This window comes from Daktulosphaira vitifoliae, unplaced genomic scaffold, assembly GCF_025091365.1.
Source record: "Daktulosphaira vitifoliae isolate Bord-2020 unplaced genomic scaffold, ASM2509136v1 Scaffold_4, whole genome shotgun sequence".
Classification (NCBI taxonomy): Eukaryota; Metazoa; Arthropoda; class Insecta; order Hemiptera; family Phylloxeridae; genus Daktulosphaira; species Daktulosphaira vitifoliae.
The window spans coordinates 22,290,327-22,313,846 of record NW_026099575.1 but is presented as its reverse complement, the minus strand read 5'-3'; the positions used below and the strand labels follow the sequence as shown (position 1 = coordinate 22,313,846).

The following is a 23,520-nucleotide window of genomic DNA, read 5'->3' as shown; positions in this document are numbered from 1 at the left end:
TTTAGATTTATTTCAATTTAATTTTTTGTTTTTAAAACAAATAATTTTTGTGTTATTTTTAATGATTTATTATTTGTCGGAATAACTCCCATGTTTTAATTTATTATATTTATACAAATAAAAATCGAATTACCATTAACGCTTGGATACACCATATAAAATCAAATACAATCAACCATACAATCAATATTAATAATTTAATTTTCCTCAAAATTTATGTCTTGAGTCAAACGTTAAGTTAAACCGTAAAAAATATATCCTCCCAAGAATTAGTGGGGTATATACGATAAGTATAGATAGATAAGTAGGGAAATTCCTCGCGCCGAGGAAAACTCATCTCCGAGTAATTTTTTTTTTATTTATGGATATTTTTTATTATAAAAGATTAATAAAATTGTCTTTTGTAAAAATTATTTTAATCGACCACATAAAAAATTAATTACAGATAATTGTTAATTGCAACCCTATGATTTGATTTTCGATCATAAGTATTTAAACTATTAAGGTTAGTGCAGTTTATGGTAGATAAAAAATCCTGACCATAGTATAATATTCTTAATAGATAATTAATAACTTTAAAATGGTTAAAAAAAAAATTGAATTTAAAATGTCAAGTTACAATAGATGCACAAATATAATGTTATTTTTACCTTATTTTCTTTAGTGTTATTTAACACTAAAAAGTTCTAGTGAATTTTAATTTTATTTGCTATAAATATTTCTTATGGACATATTTATTTAAACTTCGGCTGCTTTGGCCGTTAGTCACAATATATTATGAATTTACTTAAAAATAAAATGTACATTATTTTAAGTTTAGTGGTTTTAATAATTATTTACAATATAATTAAAAACATAATATTATGAAATATTCTAAAATTCTGGGTACGTCACTGCCAAGAATGCATGGTATATATATATATACAATGCTTTCTTTAATTATAATTATAATTAGAAAAACCTAATATTAGATTTCGAAAAACTGCTAATTGATCAATTTACTTATCATTATATTGAGTAATTAAATGAGGTATAATTACTTTTACGCTAAACAGCTACGTACAATTTTGTAAAAGTTGTTTATTGTTCGGCAGTAGTTTTTCAATATTTTTCTATTATAAAAATGCACTTTTAATGTAAATTAGCTTATTTTTCGAAACATGATTTAATGTATTGTTCTTTTTATTCTTCATTAAATAATTTTAATTTTAAGTTTAAAAGAAAATTTCTTTTCTCATTTACTCTATGAAATTAAGTTTTTACATAGATTTTCCACGCTTAAAAAATTGTATCTTTTAGTATATTCCCCGCCTTAAGTACCTTAAAGGCTAGTTTTGAAATTAAGTGAAGATTTATAGATTATTATTTTTTGTCATGTCTAATTTCGATTTAATAGGCATCAAATGTTCTATGTAATGGCTATATAACAGTAGTATCCTGTTAAGTGGCATAAATTATGTCATTACATGTGGTATCTTAGTTTTTTTTACTAAGCCATGTAATTTTTAAAGAAACTTATTAATAGTTTCTATGATTTTTTTTTAAATGAATTCAACTAGTTCTTAAAAAAAAATTATAATATAATAAAATTATGGTACAATTTTTAGCTAATTGGAAAATAAATTTATGTACATAGTTATACATTTTCATTCAAACTCTATAAATTATGGTGGGTTTGTATATTATCATTGTAGCGTTACAGTGCTCATAACAAAAACTGTAAGAATAAAATCATTAAATTAATAAATTCATAAAGACCTAAAAATAATTGAGCCTTATTTTAAAAAAAAATTATAATAATACGACTTAATTTTAAACAAAAAGTTTAAAAATTGTTTTTGATGTCGTATAAGTTTACTATATCTATACCTAACAATTCACAATTCAATATTACATGTAATTTACTTTATACAACTTTAGGTGAGGTATTATTAAAATATTTTAATAAACTTCAATTGATTGCTTGTGGTCTGTTGAAAAAGTAACCTGAAACAATGAAAAATTAAATAATATTAATGAGGTAATGAAATTATTTTTTCTTCCAAGCTTTGCTATCGGTTGATTATTTTTAAAGACGAAAATATTTTTACAGTTTTAAGTGATATTTCAAAATATTATTCTTTATTTGTCATTTATAAAATTAAATAAAATTTATGCGAAAAGTCGAAGAGTATAAAGGAAGCCATAGGAGAAGTCCTATTTAATCCAAAGAAAAATGTATACATACTGCAATACAGTTTTAGTGTCAATAAAATGATTTTACCTTTCAACATTTCGTGTAATTGTTGTTCTGTACCGCAACAATTGAATTCAGATGGCCGTACACCTTGGAAAATAGACATAACACTAGGTTTTACTTTGTAAAATACAAGTGGCTGTTTTCTTCGAACAAAGTCTTCGATTAATGATTTAATACCCTGCAAAGTATATGTATGTGTTTATTTTTTAATCATCGCTGAAAGAAATATTTAGCATTTAAACATACCTTAGCTGCTGTAAAATCAGCCCCTTGTATATGTTTACAATCAATGACGACGGGTATAGAGCTTAATCCTTGCCTAAGTCCAGCTTTTGTAACTACTGCTCGAACATATTCCACAGATGGAAATACTAAACTGCGATCTGGTGTGATCATTAAGTATTCGTACCCAAAATCATTCTAAAAAATATAGACATTTTTAAATAAATTCCTATTAATTAGTTGGACTATGAATAATGCAAGACAACAATTCTACGAATTTTTATATGTTTTCAATAAATATTTTTTATATTTTTTATTTTTACGATGATTAAATAACATCCTATCTCTTTTTTGCGATACTGATGTTGACATCAACTCGAATAATAATTATAAAATTATTATACAAACCTTTTGCTTTTCGATGTTAACCCTGGGCCTGGCCAATGTGTACAATAAGATTATCACATTAATGGCAATACCAACTACAATACCTACTTCTAATCGGATCATTAATGAACATAGGAACGTAGCAAACGCAGGTATCAGGTCAATTTCTGAAAGAATTAAAATTTATGTTATTAGTGTAGACTTTAAAATAGGAAGACATATATTTTCGATTATGATAGTCTGAATAAATACATACTTTTTGTACGCCACATTGGTTTAATGACGTGCAATTCGACCATAAATACAACAGCAGCTATTATAACAGCAGCGAGAGCTGCTTTAGGTATGTAGACAAAATACGGAGTGAAAAATTGTAAGGCTACGATTACAATTATTCCTGTAATGATAAGTTCGATTAGTGTTATAATACACACATATCTTTTTTCTAAAAAAGACTATACTTCAAAACGCATATATTGCGTAAAACAATAAACCCTTACCTGTATAAATACCACCAAACGTCGTTTTAACACCACTGGCATTGTTTACGGCACCCCGTGATAGTGCTCCAGACACAGGCATTGATCCGACAAAGGACGATACTAGATTGCTGACACCTAGAGCGAGCATTTCTTGTGTGGCGTCAACGGTTTTACCATCAGCTAAAGATAAAAATAATAATTACATATAAAATTTAACACAGGAATTTTAGTTTAGAAATACCAGTTGACTACAATGGATTTCGTACCTCATCAATACCAGCATTATAACAACGAATTAATACAACATCTTTATATTTTAGGTAATCATAACTTAAAATTCATAAAATTGCATCAGAAAGGAAGCTTTGGATGATACAACACTTATGATAAAATCTCGAATTTTTGTTCAAATACTAACCGAAAAATTTAGCTAAAGATATGTTTTCTAAAATTGATAATAGTGGTACGACTAGAATTCCTGAACCCAATTTGGACGCCATATCAATGAAGGTGTACGTTTCGTTTTTGTAGGTGGTCTCGAATGCTGGAACTTGGAATTTCGGTAGACCTGGTTCCACGTTACCTGAGAAGAGTAAATCGTTAATGCGTTTACAAATTAAAATATAATCTAAAGGATTTTACTTACTGGAAAGTTTAAAAGGCAAATTTCCATTTTTTTCATAAAAATATCCAAGAATGGCGCAGAAGACAACAACTATGATATTTCTAGCAGTAGAAATAAGCCATATGGCAGATAACATTACTCGCTGTGCTGTCGATTTTTCCTTTGTGTCGCTTGGACCGATTTGTATGTCTTTCATTTTCTGAAATATGATTTTAAATAACTTAAGTATTGTTTTTGACATAGATTAATTGTTGAGCTTACCCGTAACAACAAGAGAACAATCATACACGTGATACCCAGAGTCGCATCGCCAGTGCTTATTTCTCCTATACGATTCGCCAGCTGATCCCAAACTCCAATAAAAGAACTTGATTTAATATTAATACCTAGTAGGTCCTTCATTTGCGATGTGGCTATTACGATCGCTGCTGCGGATGTAAAACCAGCCGAAACGGGACCGGATATGAAATCTATGAGGAATCCTAAAAATATGACAATCGAATAAAAATCATGAATGTTTTTTGTTGAACACCAATAGTAAATTGGTGTTATACTGTTTACACTCTGAATAAAATGTAAACATTATATTCAAAGTGAAAAATATTGTTTGATGCACTAGACTTTCATAATGGACAGTCATTTCAATTGAAAACTACCTAATTGAGCGAATCCCATAATGAGTTGAATAATTCCTGTGATGAAAGCTAATAGAACAGCAAACTCTGGGCCCATACCGTGTATATTCTCCCTTGTCATAATTGCCATAATGGCTGTGGGGCCGATTGCTGGGTCCTTACAGCTACCAAATATCGTGTAAACAAAACACGCCATAAATGATGAATATAAACCAATCTGACAAAAAGTAAAAATAATAATTAACATAAGGAAAGTATTATAAAATTATTCTGCTCAAATAAGTTATTAACTTTTAGCTATTTAGTTTCATTAAATCTGTCTACAAAGCCATAAAAATTCGCACGTAACCGCGACGGTTTCAAGGTCAAGTTCAATAAAATGAGATTATAAGATAACTCGTCATTGTAATACATTACATTAAGTATTAATACCCATTGTGTTATTAAAACCAAAAAAATCTTAAACTTGACGGTATATTGTGACCACAAATATTTAAGACGTATTCAACGTCGTAGTTCTCGGTTATTAAACAAATTGTAAAAATAATTATTTTGTCTTTGCATTAATATTTTAAAATAGTTACTAAAATATATTATGTATAGAAAATGGTTAAACATTTGATCAAAAACCATTAATTTTTTTACGTTTCCTCTTGTATGGCCGATATATCATTGGATATTAATCAATGCATTATATTATTACATCGTTATTAAATTTTATTTTCTTTCATTAATTAGTTATTAAAGTTCTTCATAACAAGTTTTTACTTTTGCTATTTGTTAACTTTTAACTTCAATGTACATAACACACTCCGATTGATTGTTTTACTTTTTCTTTGATATACAAATCCGTTATGAAATAAATAAATTCAAATGGTAATGTTTGAAATAAAAGTTTAAAACCGGATGCTGACGTTGCAATTTAAAACACAATAACTTATGATGATTGATTAATGACGTGACTTTTTTCTTATAAGAAAAGGAAAATTTATAATCAACTACTTTGACTAACTTATAAACTATTAAACATTTCTTATAATAAATATTAAATAATTACAATATAGATAGTGAAGCTATTAATTCAAGTTCAAAACGATTTACATAAATTAAAAAAATGATGGAATTTTATTATTTTTTGCAAATTATCTTCTGCATTTAATTATGATAACATTTATATTTGTAAATTTAGGTGCAAATTTATCAAACAATATCAAGTAAAAAAATAAGGACATTTGTTCACCTTGTATAGATGTAAATACAAGTATTTCTGACAATATTTCGTAGAATAAGTTCTACTGACCCCGTTCTGCCCTATAATTCCTTTCAATTTTGTGCGCGTCACTGATATTCATTAATTGTTAAATATAGCTCAATTCTATTATGAAAATATAATGAAATTTTAACTATTACTTGTGGAGGAACTCCAGCTACACTTGCAAAAGCTATTGCTTGGGGTATAACAGTCAGACCCACTGTTATACCAGCTACGAGATCAGATATTCCATGGTCAGTAATTGAATACTTAGGTAACCATTGAAGAATAGGAAGACGTTTATACAGTAATTTTTTGGTACAACAACGATGTATTGTATCGGAACAAATAGGTAATACTGTTGAGTCGTTGTTGTCCTTCCCTGTAATCAAATTGTTGTACATTAACAAGATTATATCTAAAATTCAGCACGAAAAATTGTAAAAACATTTTATGTCATTATTTTAAAATGCTATTTCTATTAAATCAATATATTTATATAGTAAACGTAACTGAACAAATACATTAGATATTTCTTGGCCTCACTGCTCCTCCCGCTTAGGTATAAAAAGTTTAATATCTTTTGAAATACTGATCCAAACATTTTTATCGACCAATCATTTTCCTAACTAGATTATTTTCTATTTTATAAGTTAGTAAAATATGTATCTTTCCATAAAAAAAAATAAAGTTGACATGCCTATAAGACATAAGGGGTGAACATAAAAAATATTTTATAACAGATAAATGAAGATACATATGTAACTAAGAAAAACCAAAAAAATAAAAATTCATAAAAAATTATTATTTTAAGAGAAATTAAGTGGTTAGTGTTAATAAATATCGCTTTGTATACGCATTGGTTTTTATTTTATTAAAATACAAAATTGATTACGATTCAATTTTTTTGAAATATAAATATACACTTTCTACATCTTCACATGATACACGATAAATATAAGATAACAATTTTTTTTCTCAAACACGTGTTGTTACTTTTTGTAAGACTATTAACATAGTAGCTTTATATGATAAAACCCATGACCTCTTTTCAGGAAAATTAATAAGCGAGTGTAACCTTTACTGAATAATTTATCACAGTAAAAAGTTTAGCATAAATTTTTGTCTCATATCGTGATCATCATGTACAACAATTATAATTGATTTATTTTTTAAATATTATTGAGTTGCCCTGAAGATGGTAGAAAACATTTTATGCAAGTTATAAAAAGGTCAACAATTTACTACAAAGTTCAACGTAAGTTTGCTGTGTATAATTGAAGCAAAGAATTCTTACAAAATTAATACGCAACGTTAATAATAGTAGACAAATTTTAATATAAGTTAGCTCTATTATTGTATATTATACTAATTATCATACAATTATTTAGTTGATACAAAGAAATGTATTATTTTTTGGTTTTAACATACAATTACAAGGACATTCAAAAAGAAGTTTAATCGTATTATTTATATATATTTCCAGGGTGTAATTTGTAAAATCTTAAACGTTTTTTTTAATAGTTTTAAATTAGTCTTATCCACTTGTAAACATTATACAATATTGCTAATTTACAATATTTGTGGTGAGGGAAAACCAGTTTTTTTGCTTGCCTAATGGTAAAACCTATATTTTATACACGTACTACGGAATTATTTCTGACGCGATCATTGAGTATGTAAGCTCTTTTTATTCAAAATTACACACAATTAGATTTAACGTTTTCGTTTAAAATAATTTTGCCTGTAAAAAAAAATCCGATAATATAAGACTATTCTACTTACACAGTGAACTATTTTATTTGTTAAAAATATAAACAGTCATGTTAACAGTTAACTGTTTAAAGATTCAATTTAGTAATGAAAAAACTTGCTATCGGTTCCTTTGTAATAATTACTAACTAGAAATTTTAATTATAAGAATCTAAACGAAACTTTTTTTTTTTATCAATATAAATACAATATAGTTTGTATTTCACAAAGAAGATCTTGAGTGCGTCGACCGCTAATAATATTTAACATCCTTCAATACTCTCACGATATTAAACAATGACAGGAAAAAATATGAAACATAAATAATATAATACTAATAGATAATTATCGATTAGGTCAACACGTTCTGTATAATTGTTTAATAAATTTTATAGAGTCCATACATTTTTTACTATATAAATGTATTTATGTGTTATTATTTTTTATATAAATTATCTCTTTATTCGTCAATAATAATTAGTTTTCTAGCAAGTTTTCTTATAAATAGTAATACAAATTATTATGTTTGGATCAGTATAAAAAAGTATAATAATATTATACTGTATTGTAGGCTTTATGTAAATAAAATTTATCATGTGAAATGGTTCATAATTAAGAATATACATATATATTATAATTTAATTGAAGTAATTGTAAATTTACTTTAAACCTATAAAAATACTTAAATATTTCATACTAATATTTTCAAAATAATTGTATGTTAAGACATAAAATATGATATCAATTCAAAGTATTAAAATCAGTGTGGTATTTATTACTCTAAAAAAGGAATAAACTTTTTTCTTTGTAAAAATTAACTTTTTTTAATAAAGTATTATATGTTCTATACATTTTTCACATATACGTTGAATGTATAAAACCAATCGTCATAAAATGATTAACTCTACAAATTACACACTTACTCGGAACAAAACTATTTTGAGATGAATATGATGGAGGGTATCTGGATAGATCGTCAGACGAGTTCCATTGAAATCCTTCGTTTTTGTATCCTGGTACAGTTTCAGAGTCTGTTTTTACAAATCCAATTAATTTGACATTCTTGTAAAATTCATCATTATGATTATTTGACTTGCCACCCTCCATTTTATAACTTAAATGATTACTCATCATGACTTTTTTACTTTTCGATAATTTATCGAAAGTATTTAAAGTAGTAATTTAACCAGTGTTCAGTGACATTGATACAGATCTATAAAAATAACTACTGTTAACATTTTAGTACTTAAAAATTTGTACAGATAAATTCCATACGTGTAACAATTTTCAAAATAAGTACATGAGCAAAGGTAGTAGTTATAAATAATTAGTGATTAATAAATAACGTTTGTGAAAAATGTAAACTCAAGTTGAATTATTGTTTAACTTTTATAGCGTATTTAGATCAATAAGTATTCTCGAAATAAAAAATTGTATAACATTTTTTATTAAAAAAAAAAAAATTATATTTATATTGTTTGTCATGTCAAAATAATTTAATAATTAATTAATTTAAATTTAAATGAATCTTAAAATATTCCTATAATGAAATCAAAAAACCTCTTTAACAAGTATCTAAATGTTCTATTCAATTTTAAATTGTGGACTTAGTAGTCCGAATTATTTCCCTACGTTTATCTATCGTAAGTTTACTTATTATTAAGTAATTTCAAAAATCTTCATTTTTATCTCATGAGGTAAATTTCTTTTTTGTAGAAACGAAATGTAACTGTTGAATATTATTTTAATAATTATAGTGCTGACAAAAATTATAATTTGTAGTAACAATGAGCTTATCTAGGATTTAACATATGCAATGAGAATATATAAATATCATGTCAATATTCAATACTTTCAAGGCAAATCTAGTTGGCTAAATTATTCACTTCCGTTTAAATTTTTTGTTTGGGAAGAGGATAAGGTATAAGAATTGCTGAAATGTATTCAATCTCAGGAATTTATTTACAAATTTTTATGAACTTAAGAATATTAAATCAAAATAAATTTCATAAATTATCCTATATAAAACCCATAAGATACCATTCATTATTTAATTTGTGTAAAACTAGAGTAGTTAAACAATAAACAATTAAGTGGAATCAGATAAAAAAAAATGGATAGGTATCAAATTTCATGGGATCTTAAGCATAGTTCGAATACTTTACAATTTTACCTGTACCGCCGAAGTTGGTTATTTATTCATTATTGGACAAGATTTATAAATAAATAAAAAATAAAATACCAAGGTAAAAGAATTACGTGTATTATTTTAATACAATTAAATGTTATTAAAACATGTATAACTGTTATTTGATATTTAATCATTTAGTCCTGAAGTCATAAAAATTATTTTTATGATTTTTACGTCAAGTGTTCTTTTTAAGTTATTACTGATTTAATTTGAAACAATATAAGTACATATACCTTCTTGAATATTTTTCGTATTATAATTAGTTCGTGAACAATGAACGCGTTTATGATAAGTTCCAAACCAGTTTGAATGAATTGAGTTCCATTAAAATATCATATCAGTTTTTTTTAACTTAATGGTTTCTTGTAATTTATGTTATGGAGAAACTTAAAAATTTTTTGTAATGTAAGTCACATTTCTATTACTTTATTTAGTATTAATACGAAAATATAAAATAATATTTTCCGTGTTTCGTAAACGAGATTTTCTACCACGCGAGTGAATACTTGTTTACGGAGTGATTCTTTTATCATAAATCACATAATTTATATATAAATGTATTCATAATTTCTTTTTTTTTTAAATTCGATAGTTACATGTTTTATCTAATTTATCAATAGCGAAGTATTTTTATATTCATCATTTATATTTTATAAGAGTGTCAATTTTTTTTAAAGCAAATATAATTAATTAGCTTTTTTATTATTTAATAATCTAATTAAGAAAATATTGGTCGCTAACAATTTGTTGGCCAGAAGTTATTAACACAATTTAAAATAATGACTAGAGGTGAGACGCAGTTCAGCTATATTTATCACTAGATATTTTTCGTCCTCACTCCTCTCGCTCAAATGAAACATTGATAATTTTCTTAATTAGATCATTATCTAATAACACATTTTAGTCAAATATGTACATTGCTCTTTAAAAAATTAATAATGATTTCCTTATAATAAGGGTAATAACATTATTTTTCTTTTAGTTAATCATGAAATATTTTATTTATTATAAGGGATGAATATCAAAATACTTTTTAATTATTGTTGCAGTTAAATTATTTGCTAATTGAAAATATAATTTTTTTTTTATGGCTGGTTTCTCATTATAGAGAATTTGTGGGCATTTTTTTCTAAATTTCGAAAGATGAGCTATTTTTCAGTTTTTGATACTGATATGTATAACTATATTAAACAAAGGGTTTTTTTTGACGTATGTATCATCAAAATCGGCGCTTCGAGAGCTGAGTATTTACATGGATACACACAAAAAAACACATAAAATACCTTAGCAGCCTCGTTTTGAAGCTAATTAAATAATTATCAATGTTATTTTTAATTTTTCGATTAAATAAGTAGATTGTGATAAAAAAATCATTCTGTATACAATACTATACAATGTATACATATATGGTGTTTATAAATTATAAAATTAAAAAATTTATGCAGTTAATAAAATATTGCCGTTTCCGTAGTAAAGAGTTTATTATTTTCAGGAAATTATAGATTTTAACAAATTGGTGCCTAAGGTCAAAAGTGTGAATTTGATGTCTATAAATGTAGAGTTATGATTTGAATAAACAGGTTATATATTCTTTCTTTAAATATCTTGAAGTATATTGCCATAAGAAATCTTCCACTGATCAATTGGATTAAATCAATAAAAAATCATTATTTTAAATCTCAACAAGTTTTTTATCGCACTTATTGATGATTATTTGTTACGTTGTATTATTAATTAGGTATAAAAATATTTTTATAAAAGTTTAAAATTAAGATATTATCTTTTTGATTTAGTTACTTTTTCCTGAATACTTAATTCTTCTATTAGTGCATCATGCAGATAATATAAATTACATTAAACCAATTCCGACAATTTATTAGTTGACAATATAAGTGCTTTGTTATCACCTATATATGATGAGTCAAGCATCTCTTAGTCTACAGTAATTAAAACAAATTGTCATTTAGTCTCAATGTTTTTATCGTAAATAATGATCTTGTAGTTAATGTCTGATCGGATGCATGAAAAATTTTGAAAAAATATTTAGAGAAGAGAAGAAAAATTATTTTTAATTAGTTAACTTAAAATTTTTGTTACATAGATTATTCAATCTTGAGGGTAATTAATTTTAAAACTAAGAGTATAAATCACTTCAATGAAGTCGTGTCTTATGTGTTTATATTGGTGCAATTTAACTTTTTTATTTTTTATACATACCATTGATATAATATCACTTATATTATTTAGTATATTATATTTTATAAAATAAAGTAAATAGATATTAAAAAGAATATTTTATTTTTGAACATGATATTTAAGAAATCAAAATTCTATCTTTACTATTAACAACATATTGTAGAATAATCACGGAAAGGTTTATTTGTTAACATTAGGCTACACAATGAATTATTAGAAAGGACTATAATACTTTTTTAATATGAAAACTAAGCATAAAATGTATTAAACGTGTTTATTTAACAATTTTATTTTTATCGACGCTTATTAAGTCGGTTAAAAAAACAAACTCGAACATTGCAAAGAGGTATTTTAAAAGCACAATGATTTCGCATATAATTTACAGTAAAATGCTAATGAATATTATATTCTAAAACTACAGACAAAAATGCCCTTAACGAATTTATAAAAATATCTATATGTAAACAAACTGAAACAATAACATCAAATCTTCTATTTCATAACCCAAGTGTTCAATTGTATTTTGTATTTTTTTTAATATAAAATTGCAGTTAAATGATAATTAAACATATATATATATATATATATGTTTACTGAATAAATACTAAAATTTTGAAAATTATTGAATTCAATGTATCAGAAACATAATTAAACATTTCTGCCTATATACCACTACTTATTTTAAATAAAATAGTCGAGCTATCTAATAAATTTTGGTTTCTAGAGTTGACACATCATACTTATCAATACAAGTGTATACAATACATTTAATGTAAAAGTACAAATAAAAAATATTAATAATAATTGTTATAAAAATAGATAGTCTCCTCGTAGATACCAAACATAAATAAAAAAAAAAATTGTTTTAAACTGAGATTCAAAGTTTTTTTTATTAATATGTAAGCGGAGGATTTTGTTAAACCACAACGAAAATATTTTGGAATAAATTTACTTCTCTTGCATAGATATTACAAGGAAGATTTTGTTAAAATTTTTGTTTTTATAAGGAATCCATCGAACTTTATTAAATGAAATTGTACTATCAATTTTTTCTATAGAAAAAATAAACTATAAACCCTGAGATTACGATAACCCCTATGACAGCTTAGCTATTTTTGAAATTTATAGCGATATTTAGAAAATTATCGAGTTTAAGACCTTTAATTTTTTGCTAATCAACTTTTATTTAGAGCAATTTTTTAAGACTGTTAATGCACATTTAGCCTCCTTGGAGGTAATGTCTAAATTCAACATTATAAGCAAAGCAGTTTTAAATCTTTTAGATCTATCAATATTATATAGATAAAGTCAATAATTATTAGATAAATCATACAATATTATAGCAGACTAAAAGAAAATAAAATAAATTATTATTATACGATCAAATATTTTAAGTCGTGACAAAAATTGTATAATGTGTATTTTGTGTGGTAAATTACGAATTCACCTAATTATTTTTAATTACAGAATGTAAATAAACGAACAAAGCATAAATTACCCGCGACCTTGTGTGATTTCCTTGTTTTTCAGAAGCCGAGTATTTTTGGATTTTTGTAAAATTAAGGCGCTTCATATAGGCAAACCGAATACATAATTGGAAATTTAAAATAGATTCATTAAAAAAAAAAAAAAAATTCTTAAAACTGATTAAAAACTTGTAGTAAAAACGAATGAATATAATATTTAATAAGACGTTCGTTTGAGTAAAATTATTCAGTATCACAACATACGAGCCGAGAGATTCAGTGTAAATGATGTCGCGTAGAATGTCTCAAAGATAATTAATATGACTAGAAACCGATTGAAATTATTCGAAACAAAACATCAATTAACTTTCGAATAACGTTTCTAACGATAACATCGTGTTATTCTTTCATAGAAGTTGACTGTTAATAAGATTTGTGTTCATGCACACCTGCCAGTTTGTTTGGTGACAATTATGCATTAAATTTAGGTACACGTTAAACGAACAATAATAACGTTTTCGTGTAACGTCACTCGCGTTGAAAAAATACTTGTTTTTGATTTCGTTCCAAACAGTTTACAATAATGAAATTTAGTGAGAACAAAAATTGTTTATGCGAGTGTTTATCCACAAAAATTGTTTTTTTTTTTATAAAAATTTAACGACTTACCTTTTTTCAGATTTTTGTTCGGATTAAAAGGACCTGACGACGTGTCCGCGGTCGAATTCCGGGTAGTATTCGGAGCAGACTAGAGTACAAGTGCATTAGATGTAAGATATGTACACTCGGACCGGGTTTGTATAGCACTTAGGTACGTACAAAGTGTACAGCATGTGGTTAAGCATGTACCGAGTGTATTCAACATGTATCGTTCAGGTCTTTCTCGGTACGAGAGGGGGAGAGTCCCGGGTGCGGAAGAGGGAGAAAACCTGAAGGTCAAGGGACTGCAGTGTAATACTTCAATGACTGAGTCATCAATGGTAACTTATCATGCCAAATGCCAATCCGCATCAAAAATGTCTTACCATGTTTCGATACTATTTATTGGCTATTTTGTGAAGTTTTAAGGTAGTAGATTTTTCAATATAATTAAAAATTTAATTTAATATTCCTTACTATTTATAAATATTGTTTTAAAAACTTGAATTAATTAATTTTAGGATGGCGACTAGTTGAAAACCAGTTATTAGTTTCGACGAGAGCACATTAATATTTGGCAAAAAGACAGGGTAGTCCAAGTATTATAATTTTTATGCGAATTTTCTCCTTCTATTACTCGTCGGTAATTCCCAAGGATGTTTTACAATTTCTACGCACAATTTAATCATTTTACGCGTATGAAAAATTATTTAAATCGTGAAACTATAGAATTATTTTAGAGTGTATAATTAAGTAGATACCTACATTTAACATCATATTGATGGTCCCGAAAATTTAATAAGTCAATTTTTTTTTAATGTGATTCAATTGGTATAAGTTTAATTAAAATATTAAAGGGGCGAAGAATATTCAAATGACTTTAATTTGCTTATCAATAGTACACGGAATTATGTATACTAGTACATTTTATTAAGTTATTTCGAACATACTGTAATACAAACATAGTACAAATTTTTATTGATTGATTTAAAAACTTAGCAATGTGTTGTTGCCGAGGTTGTATTTTCAGGAAATCAGTTGGTTCACCCCTCTAAAATGAAAAACAATTTTATGCTAAGTGATAATGCTTTTTCATAACCCACTTAATTACTCACAAAAAAAAATACAATACCGAAAAATAAATTAGATTTTTTTTTAGTTACATATATATCTTAATTTATCAGTTATTAATCGCCTTTTAGTATTTTAAAAAGTAATAAAAAGAATGATACAACATTCCTTTTAATTTATAAGGATGTTAACTTATTTTTTTAAAATGGTAATACATATTAACATAACATATTAAATAAGCTTATAAAATAGGAAATTATCTAATGACGGGTTGATAACAAACTTCTGAATCAATACTCTGAAAACTGTTATTTCATTAATTGTTATTATTTTAAATTAAATATTCTTATGCCATGATGAGTACAGACAATTAATGTCTAATGATAGAAATAGCCATATCCGCGCCTATCTCCCAGTCTACATTTTTAAAACGTTATAATATTTAAAATACTGGTCAAAAGGTCGACCTTTCATTTTAAATTAAATAATTGTTTATTTTATAAGCTAGTAAAATATGAAGATTGATTATAAAAAAAAATTGACATTTAAAAGTTAGATTGATGATGATTAAATTTATTTAATAGCTGATAAATAAAAAATTATATGAATCTAAAAAATAATTTTTTTTAATAATATATTTTTTTGACAGTAATTGAGTAGGATATAGTAAACGGATTATCTTGTACATTTCTATGACAATGTTGCACAAACTTCACAACGAACAATTCAAAGTGGCTCAAGTAAAACTTATAAATGCCAATATTTTACTATTCATATAATCATTAATTAATTTTTAGCAGGTATTAAAAGGTTTTGATAAATTAAAAAATAAATAATCAAACTTGATGCTCTCGGTTAATTAAGTGAAATTTATATTGTGAATTATAATTTATACGTGAAGCATGTGTAATTTACTTAAAGATTTTTAATAATTTTTTTGTGAGATACGGACAATATTTCAACTTTTCATATTTGAATACTAAGTAATGTGTGTTAATTAAGCTTTCAATGGTCACGTACACGTATGATTCTATTGTCAATTTTAACTCATTTAAAAAATGTACACAATACAAATATAAACATAAATTTTATTAGTTGAGGAAATTGTCCAGTTCTTTTAACAGTTTATTTTTATTTATTAGCTATTTATAATTTAAATTATAATGTATTTAAAAAGACGTCCAGACTTTACTGAGTGAAATTTAATTCTATTATCAATTTACTATTATGAGTGAAAAAAATATAGTAGAAAAAGACGTGTCCATTAAACCTTTAAGTAAGCTGATTTTTGTTTAATTCATGAATTATTTCATACAGTTAATTAAAATACACCTCAGTAAATATGCTTATAATAAAAAAGAAAGCGCTTTTTGTTTAAAATATAACAAAAAAACTTTAAAAATTATTTAAGTACCTTTATTAATTATAAACATTTAGTAACAATATATTATTTGAAACTACTAGTTTTTTAATTACTAACAAAATTAAAGTTTTTTTTAGAAACAACAGTTTAATTCAATCCGATTAAACGGGTTTGCTTAGTACTGGTTTAAACTACAGTTTTTTTAGTTTAGGAGTTTGAATTTCTTCGGTAAAAAATGTGACTATATAATAAATAAATTTGTTATAATTAAGTGCATACTTCAAAATTATGGACAATAAAATAAATTTCTACTTTAGAGTTTTTTTTTTTTTTAACAATCATTATACTATTACACTTATGGTAATTACATGAAACTGACATTTTGGTACAACTGAATTAAAACCATAACCACAGAGAAATATCAATCACAATACATTTAACTCCAAAAAATTAATTGTAATATCACGAGTTATTTATATAACATATGCATTATTATTATAGCTAATATCGTCTGTATTTTATTCCCCATAAACATTTTTAAATTAGTCCATATGTGATATTTCCACAAGTGTTGTGATATGAGTTTATTAGGAAACTTTCAATTATTAATGATAAAGTAAATAGATGAAGTGTAATGTGACAATAAGTTAATTATCTAAAATATATCATTATATAATAAAATTTAATGACTTAAAAATGCTTGATGTTAAGTCAAAATAGCAAATACGTTGTAATATTTTTATTTGTTTATTAATTGATTAATATAAATTATACAAATAGTATATTATTGGAAAAACAATTATTACTTTGGTATAATTACATTTTATTTAATCTAAAATCCAAACATTTTTAACACATTAAAAGGTATTTAATTTTTTTAAGTATCTTTTTCAGTAAATAAACAAAATGGTTACCTTAGAACTATGGATTTTGCACTTAACTTCCAAAATAATTCACCAACCATAGATTCAAGAACAAAATTTATCTTTATGCGTACCATGTTTTTACGTAATAATGATCACAATTACAAACTAAATATATCACAAATAATATTTTGGTTCATTATATAAAAATAAACGTGCTGAAAATTAAAAAAGAATGTACTTCACTATTTAACTTTCACACCTCTTTTTAGACTTATATTTTGTTCGCCTGATCTTAAAATCAAGCTTAATAATCTCGATAAACAGTTAACATCCATTTTTAAACACCTTACAATAACTGAAAAGATTTTCCCAAACATTATTGGCGTTGAATCCCAGTTATCATTATGATAACATTAAATAACCTTTTTATCTATTATGACTCAATAAGCTTTACGTTCAAAGAATTTGTTGATAGTACAATTATGTCACGTAACTATTATCGTTATGGCAATAGAAATGCATGTCTCTATACATTGCTACAGTGAATTGTATGTCGAGTGCCATTATTTTTTAGTAACACACAGAATCAGTTGATTTTAGGTGACCAACGAATTATCTCACATTTATTATAATTAATATACTGGCAATCCAAGAATTATTGGATTGTCCTTAAACAATATTATATTTAATATTTAATATAATATTTATAAGTGACAACTTTTAGTATAAAAAAAAAAAAAATTTTGAATAAAATTTTTTTTAAATAAAACCATTGTTCAAAAAAATGTCTCATCTAATAATTAAATTAAAAATTCTATTGTAATTAATTCAGCAAAAGGTTAATAATGTAAATATCTAAAATTATAACACAAATGTGAACACCAGTGATATTTGATGTATTGTAATATTCAAGTTTGCTGTATTCTCGAATATTCATTATAAAAGAAAAAACAAGAATCGAGTGAAATCATCAATAATCAAAAAATGTCTATATTTTAAAATTTAAAATAACTTTATTTTTAATTAATTTATGACTCGTAACAAATCACTTGCAACGTTACAAATAGTTATTTTATTATATAGTACACTACGCTAGTTTAATGTTTACAATTTAGATAAGTAATTGACATTTATGTAAACGGTTTAAATTAAACTGATTGGTTGTCATAATCACCTTTGATTATAATCTAAAATATTTATTAATAATCAATAGTTAATAATGTGCTAATATAAGTAAAAGTGTAACACGAAATAAATGGATGAAAATAATTAATGGTACTTATTTTACATAAAAAAAGAGTAAAATAACATATTCTATATTATTTACTTATAAGTTTTATTTATTTTATTTTTAGTCTTTTAAACATCATATTGACGGTTTTATATGTTAAGATAAAAAACTTAGCTACTTACATAGTAAACATACTCGAAATATATCTGATTACTTAAAGAATTGGAGTAGTGTATTTTGATTATATCCCACCATTTAAAATGTTTGGACTTACTACTGCCTATAATTGTAGTTAATTTTCAATAATCAATAATTAATGTTGTCTAAGAGAATAAATTAAATTTATCTGTAATTAAATAAGAGTTAACTTAACCGACTGGTAATCCATGTTGGAAAAACGCTTCTTCATCGCTAGTATTCAATTCAATTTTTATAATTTTATTAGTTCACACATCACGAAGACACTATCTTCTAAAATATACATTCATGCATTTGAGATTGTGGAAAAATGTACGATTATGGTTAAAAAATCAGTGCAATAGGGTCATGGTATAGTGGGGACGTGGCATAGTTGGAATAACTAAAGAAATCTGACAATGATTAACATGACAATCATAAAAATATTTTCACGCGAGTCTGTTAAATTTCACAATAATTTAAATTTCACTTAAATATTAAATGTTTATTAAATGATTTGTTTAATTGAAAGTAAAGTAATTTTTGGAACGAAGTTTCTTACGACCGGTTGGGTTTGGCTCAGAAAAATGCGAAACAAGTCGAGTAACGAAATTTTATAACGAAAAAACCTATGATTTGATATGGTATTTTTTTATTTAATTATTTTTCAATATATTTAATTTTATTTAATAATTTGAATCAATATTTTATCTTCCTTTTATTTTATGTTAAATTTTCCAAAGTACTGTGCTTCAAAATCAACAATCAAAATTTAATTAGAAAGCAAAAGAAACTACAATTTTAGCCGGAGGAATTTCGCTATAGCAAATGAAAAAAAAGTGGCGAATTATTACTGAAATTTTACGAATTTAGGATTTTAAGTCAAACAACTCAGAAATGTCGTGGAAACGTGTTTATTTTTTTTATCTTATGGAACTCTTTGAGATCTTTATAGATTTTGATTTCTTAGACGTCCCGGAATATTTTCAAAATTGAAAATAAAGCTATTTTTCTGTAAAAATAGCGACTTTTTTTATTTTGACGGCAAATTTCTCATAGTAGAACAATCGTGAGATGATATTTTTAATTTTGTAGTACTATTAAAAAGTTATAATTTGATTTAGTTTAAAAGTTGTCAGATATTCCGGAACATTTTTAAAAATTGAATTGAGAAAAAAATTTTTTCAAATCCTTCCTTTAATCTTGAATTTTCATTGGATTTGATTAGAGAGCATAACTTCAATAAATAATTATAGCAGTTTTGAATTGTGGATTGACATTAAGAGTTGCAAAAAAAATTCTCCACTGTATCAATACAACATTTATTTTTAGATTACAAAAAAATGAGGGTTGCTAAGCATTTTATAGTTTTATTGAATGTAGTGATGTTCAACTATAAAGATCAATACCAAAATAAATTATATAGAATAGTTTATATTTACTGTTTCTTAACGTTAGCCATTATAAATAACGTGTATACATATAAAAGCATTTAACATACAAAATATTATCGAACACACACGTTCATTATTTGAAGTCAATGAATAATTTTTGAGGCTCATACTCAAAAACTGATATGCCACTAAATTTTTTAAATTTTTTATAATTTAGTAAGATAAATTCGAAAAACTATTAAGATAACTAGTTGTTGCACATGATCCTCTAATTTATTTTGATGCACAAAATTAAGAAAAAAAAATGTAAAAGCAGTGATAGATCTTAATGGGGTGGAACATCCCTGTTCTTACAATTTCATAATTCAATCTATTTTATTTCTATTCGCCAAATTGATATATAGTAATAGACTTTTAAAAAAAATATAAATTGTATTCTTGTGTAGATTATTAAATCAGCAAATTTTGGCAGAACAGTGTACTTCAAAAATATATTACAGTTACCATCCAGTCTATAGAGTATTAAAATTAAAAATGCGTCATTTTTTTATTTTTTGTATTGTATTTTTATTTATATAATATATTATAAATAGTACTAAACTATGTACTCCATCACTTCGGAAGAAAAATACATTCAACTCAATATCTGAAAATAACTCAAAAACTGAATATCGATAAATATCGGTAAGCCACGTACAAGATAGACCGCCATTTAGAAATGCTTTTTAGTTCTGACGTTTAAGTGCTTGATTTTTAGTTATTACTTTACAAATGTGACTTATCTCCACTTGTGTAAACAAAACAAATTGTTTTTAGAGTTATATACACTAATGAGTATACTAGTATTATAGCTTATGTTTATTGTACTTAGTGATCATAAAATACAATCTTTAATTTCTAATTTTCAAATTACAAGTTTAATACGCTTGACCCTTACTATTATTTTAGTGTATAAAAAAATTACAAATGTTTCACTAAAAATTAAATATTCTTATTCCAAGTTGTCCGCAACAAACTACTTGCCGTTGCGCATATAAGGGAATCTACCTAATATATATAATTATGTAGTTAATAAGTTTTCTCTTTAATAATTAGTTACTTTATTTTACCTGTGTATATAAGTATGTCATTTCTTTTAGAAAAAGTCGTGGAAACTTACAAAGAAATATGTTATGCAAAAATCCTATTAATTTCATATGATTTGAACTTAGTAATAATAAATGATAAAAATTATAGCTGACATTCCAATAAGGTATAAGGGATGAACATAAAAAATACTTCATGACTGATAAATTGAAAAAAATATTGAAATAAAAGAAATCAATTAAATTTATGAATTTTTTTAAATAATTAAGTGAATCATCCTGTAGACAATAATATTCATTAAAAATACTATCTAATAATTTCATGAAAAAATGTTATACTCGTTTATGCATTATATTTGGTCAAGTTTAAAATAATTTGTATTCTTGTCCGTGAAGGTCTTATAGCATACATTTTTTCAAAATATCTGAAACCTTCCAAATATTTTGATGTTTCATATTGTAAAAAATTGATTTGCTTGTTTGCATGAGATTTTTAAATGAATATCCAGAACAAATCGTTTTAGTTGTGGTTAGGCGTTTGTGTAGAAAATGAACACGCCATGAAACTATGTTATTTTTTTATCATATCTTTTATATTGTCCAATAAAATATTAGTCTAAGATTGTAAAATTAATAACTATTAGTGTTTAGGTAAAATAAATATTTGACTTAGATCAATAAATCAGCAGAGTCGCGCAACTAAATTTATGTTTTGAGGGAACTAAATTATTTTTCTCCTTCGTCTCTGTGAAGTTTTGAGGGGTATACGGCGTATAAATAAGTTTTGATTTTGAAAATTAAAGTATATTATCTAAAAATACTACAAATACGAAATTATACGTTCTTATATATTCGTATAACTGTATTGAATATATAAACTTTATGTATTAAAATGCTTGTAACTCAATAAGTAATTATCCTAAAATTATTTCATTATTTTAATATTTCATTTATTTGAAGAAAAAAAAATGTTTTTCATGTTGTATCACAAATAGTTACACAAACATATTTATATTATTTATAACACTGAGACCCTCTAATGTTCGTTCAAACGATTAAATTTTTCTCAAATAATTGAAGATACGTGTAAAAAAAAACTATTTTCTGGACCGGTAAATATAGCGATGCGAATCGAATTTTTTTTAATAGTAGATCAAATACTCTTTAGTTTGTTGTTTTTGCTCCCCTAAAAAGTTAGGTATTGGTTAATAAGCTTCTTCAATTCTAAACCCTCGAATGTATATATGAAGTATACTTTTAGTAACAACTATTTATGTTTTTTTAATCATATTAGCATTATGGTCCTCATCGAAATGTAGTCCAGCAAACACATTAAAATTAAAATAAAGATTACTAAAGGGTAACATCAATAGTTCCATAAATAATTAAAACTAATTTTAAATTGCAAACCTTGATAGTCGAAATATTTATTGCACAGTAATTGTTCATTACATGATATATAGATAAATAAAATGGCCCTGATCACTTTTTTTATTTCGCGGAAGATTTTATTTTGTTTGTTTCAAAAAATATACCGCCTGTGTAGTCTATTAAAAATTTGTTCCTTCATTTAACTATTATAAAAAAATTCAAATTGTCAAATGACTCAAACTTTATGGTTTATAATCTTTTTATAAAACTATGTATCAAATGTAATACAGTTACAGAAACCGGAAATATTATTACCACTCGGTATCTATATTGTTATTGCCCTTGGTCGATGTTTGCGAAAAGAATAATTAAACATCGTGTGTGTTTATGTGATTGAAATACAATATATTTGAATATATGTTACAGAATTAAAGTCATAATAACAACCGTTGTATCCATAATCATATATGATCTTAGATTTCATTATACAATTTTAAATAAATAACGGACATAAATTACAAATATGTAAAGGAATTATTAACAATTTAGTTTTTTTTTATTTAATTGTTTATTTATTAATTAAATAATAATAATAATCATTTTTTAAGAAATTTTACATTTAATTTTGATTTATCCTGGAGGAATATAGAAAAAATATGTTCAACTAAAAAAAAAATATTGTTTTTATATGTAACAAGTAAAATCTTGGAAATCTGACATCCGTAATTACATCAATGATGTGTAGTGGAATGCAGTGTAATTATATACTTCTATTAGTTATGGAAATCTCTATATTCTCTATTTCTCCAATGACGGACGTCTGTGTAGAAAAACAAAATATATCATTTTTTTACAGGTCTCTTTACGAGTATAGGT

The 23,520-nt window shown here is 24.9% G+C and overlaps 1 protein-coding gene and 2 long non-coding RNA genes across 10 annotated transcripts; 1 reads left to right on the top strand and 2 right to left on the bottom strand.

The window, feature by feature from the left end:
- Positions 1 to 1,559: 1,559 nt before the first annotated feature.
- On the bottom strand, positions 1,560 to 17,739 carry LOC126903636 (sodium-independent sulfate anion transporter-like). 4 transcript variants are annotated; one of them, XM_050681960.1, is made up of 14 exons: positions 14,117 to 14,282; positions 8,518 to 8,807; positions 6,001 to 6,224; positions 4,612 to 4,807; positions 4,217 to 4,437; positions 3,977 to 4,154; positions 3,749 to 3,913; positions 3,349 to 3,510; positions 3,105 to 3,245; positions 2,870 to 3,015; positions 2,486 to 2,659; positions 2,264 to 2,417; positions 1,906 to 1,986; positions 1,560 to 1,717 (listed from the first exon to the last, which is right to left on the bottom strand). In XM_050681960.1, the coding sequence occupies exons 2-13, from the start codon at positions 8,726 to 8,728 to the stop codon at positions 1,952 to 1,954; spliced, it is 2,007 nt and encodes a 668-aa protein (XP_050537917.1). In that variant the 5' UTR covers positions 8,729 to 8,807; positions 14,117 to 14,282; the 3' UTR covers positions 1,560 to 1,717; positions 1,906 to 1,951. The 4 variants fall into 4 exon arrangements, with proteins under 4 accessions (XP_050537917.1, XP_050537915.1, XP_050537914.1 ...); XM_050681958.1 differs by lacking the exon at positions 14,117 to 14,282 and adding an exon at positions 17,435 to 17,739 and having other exon boundaries at positions 1,560 to 1,986; XM_050681957.1 differs by having other exon boundaries at positions 1,560 to 1,986.
- Positions 14,144 to 16,614, top strand: LOC126903663 (uncharacterized). 5 transcript variants are annotated; one of them, XR_007703563.1, is made up of 5 exons: positions 14,144 to 14,258; positions 14,324 to 14,515; positions 14,608 to 14,782; positions 15,807 to 15,897; positions 15,958 to 16,613. It is a non-coding gene; the product is annotated as an uncharacterized LOC126903663 (long non-coding RNA). The 5 variants fall into 5 exon arrangements; XR_007703562.1 differs by having other exon boundaries at positions 15,955 to 16,613; XR_007703564.1 differs by having other exon boundaries at positions 14,608 to 14,729; positions 15,807 to 16,614.
- Positions 17,740 to 18,136: 397 nt separating the features above from the next.
- On the bottom strand, positions 18,137 to 19,105 carry LOC126903664 (uncharacterized). Its single transcript, XR_007703565.1, has 3 exons — positions 18,991 to 19,105; positions 18,800 to 18,897; positions 18,137 to 18,573 (listed from the first exon to the last, which is right to left on the bottom strand). It is a non-coding gene; the product is annotated as an uncharacterized LOC126903664 (long non-coding RNA).
- Positions 19,106 to 23,520: the final 4,415 nt, after the last annotated feature.

Coding starts and splice junctions, on each gene's coding strand:
- LOC126903636 (XM_050681958.1), bottom strand. CDS start 8,728: ATGATGAGTAATCATTTAAGTTATAAAATGGAGGGTGGCAAGTCAAAT. Junction 6,225..8,517: donor TCAAAATAGTTTTGTTCCGA/GTAAGTGTGTAA, acceptor ATTTGATTACAG/GGAAGGACAACAACGACTCA. Junction 3,246..3,348: donor GTTTGGTGGTATTTATACAG/GTAAGGGTTTAT, acceptor TTATCATTACAG/GAATAATTGTAATCGTAGCC.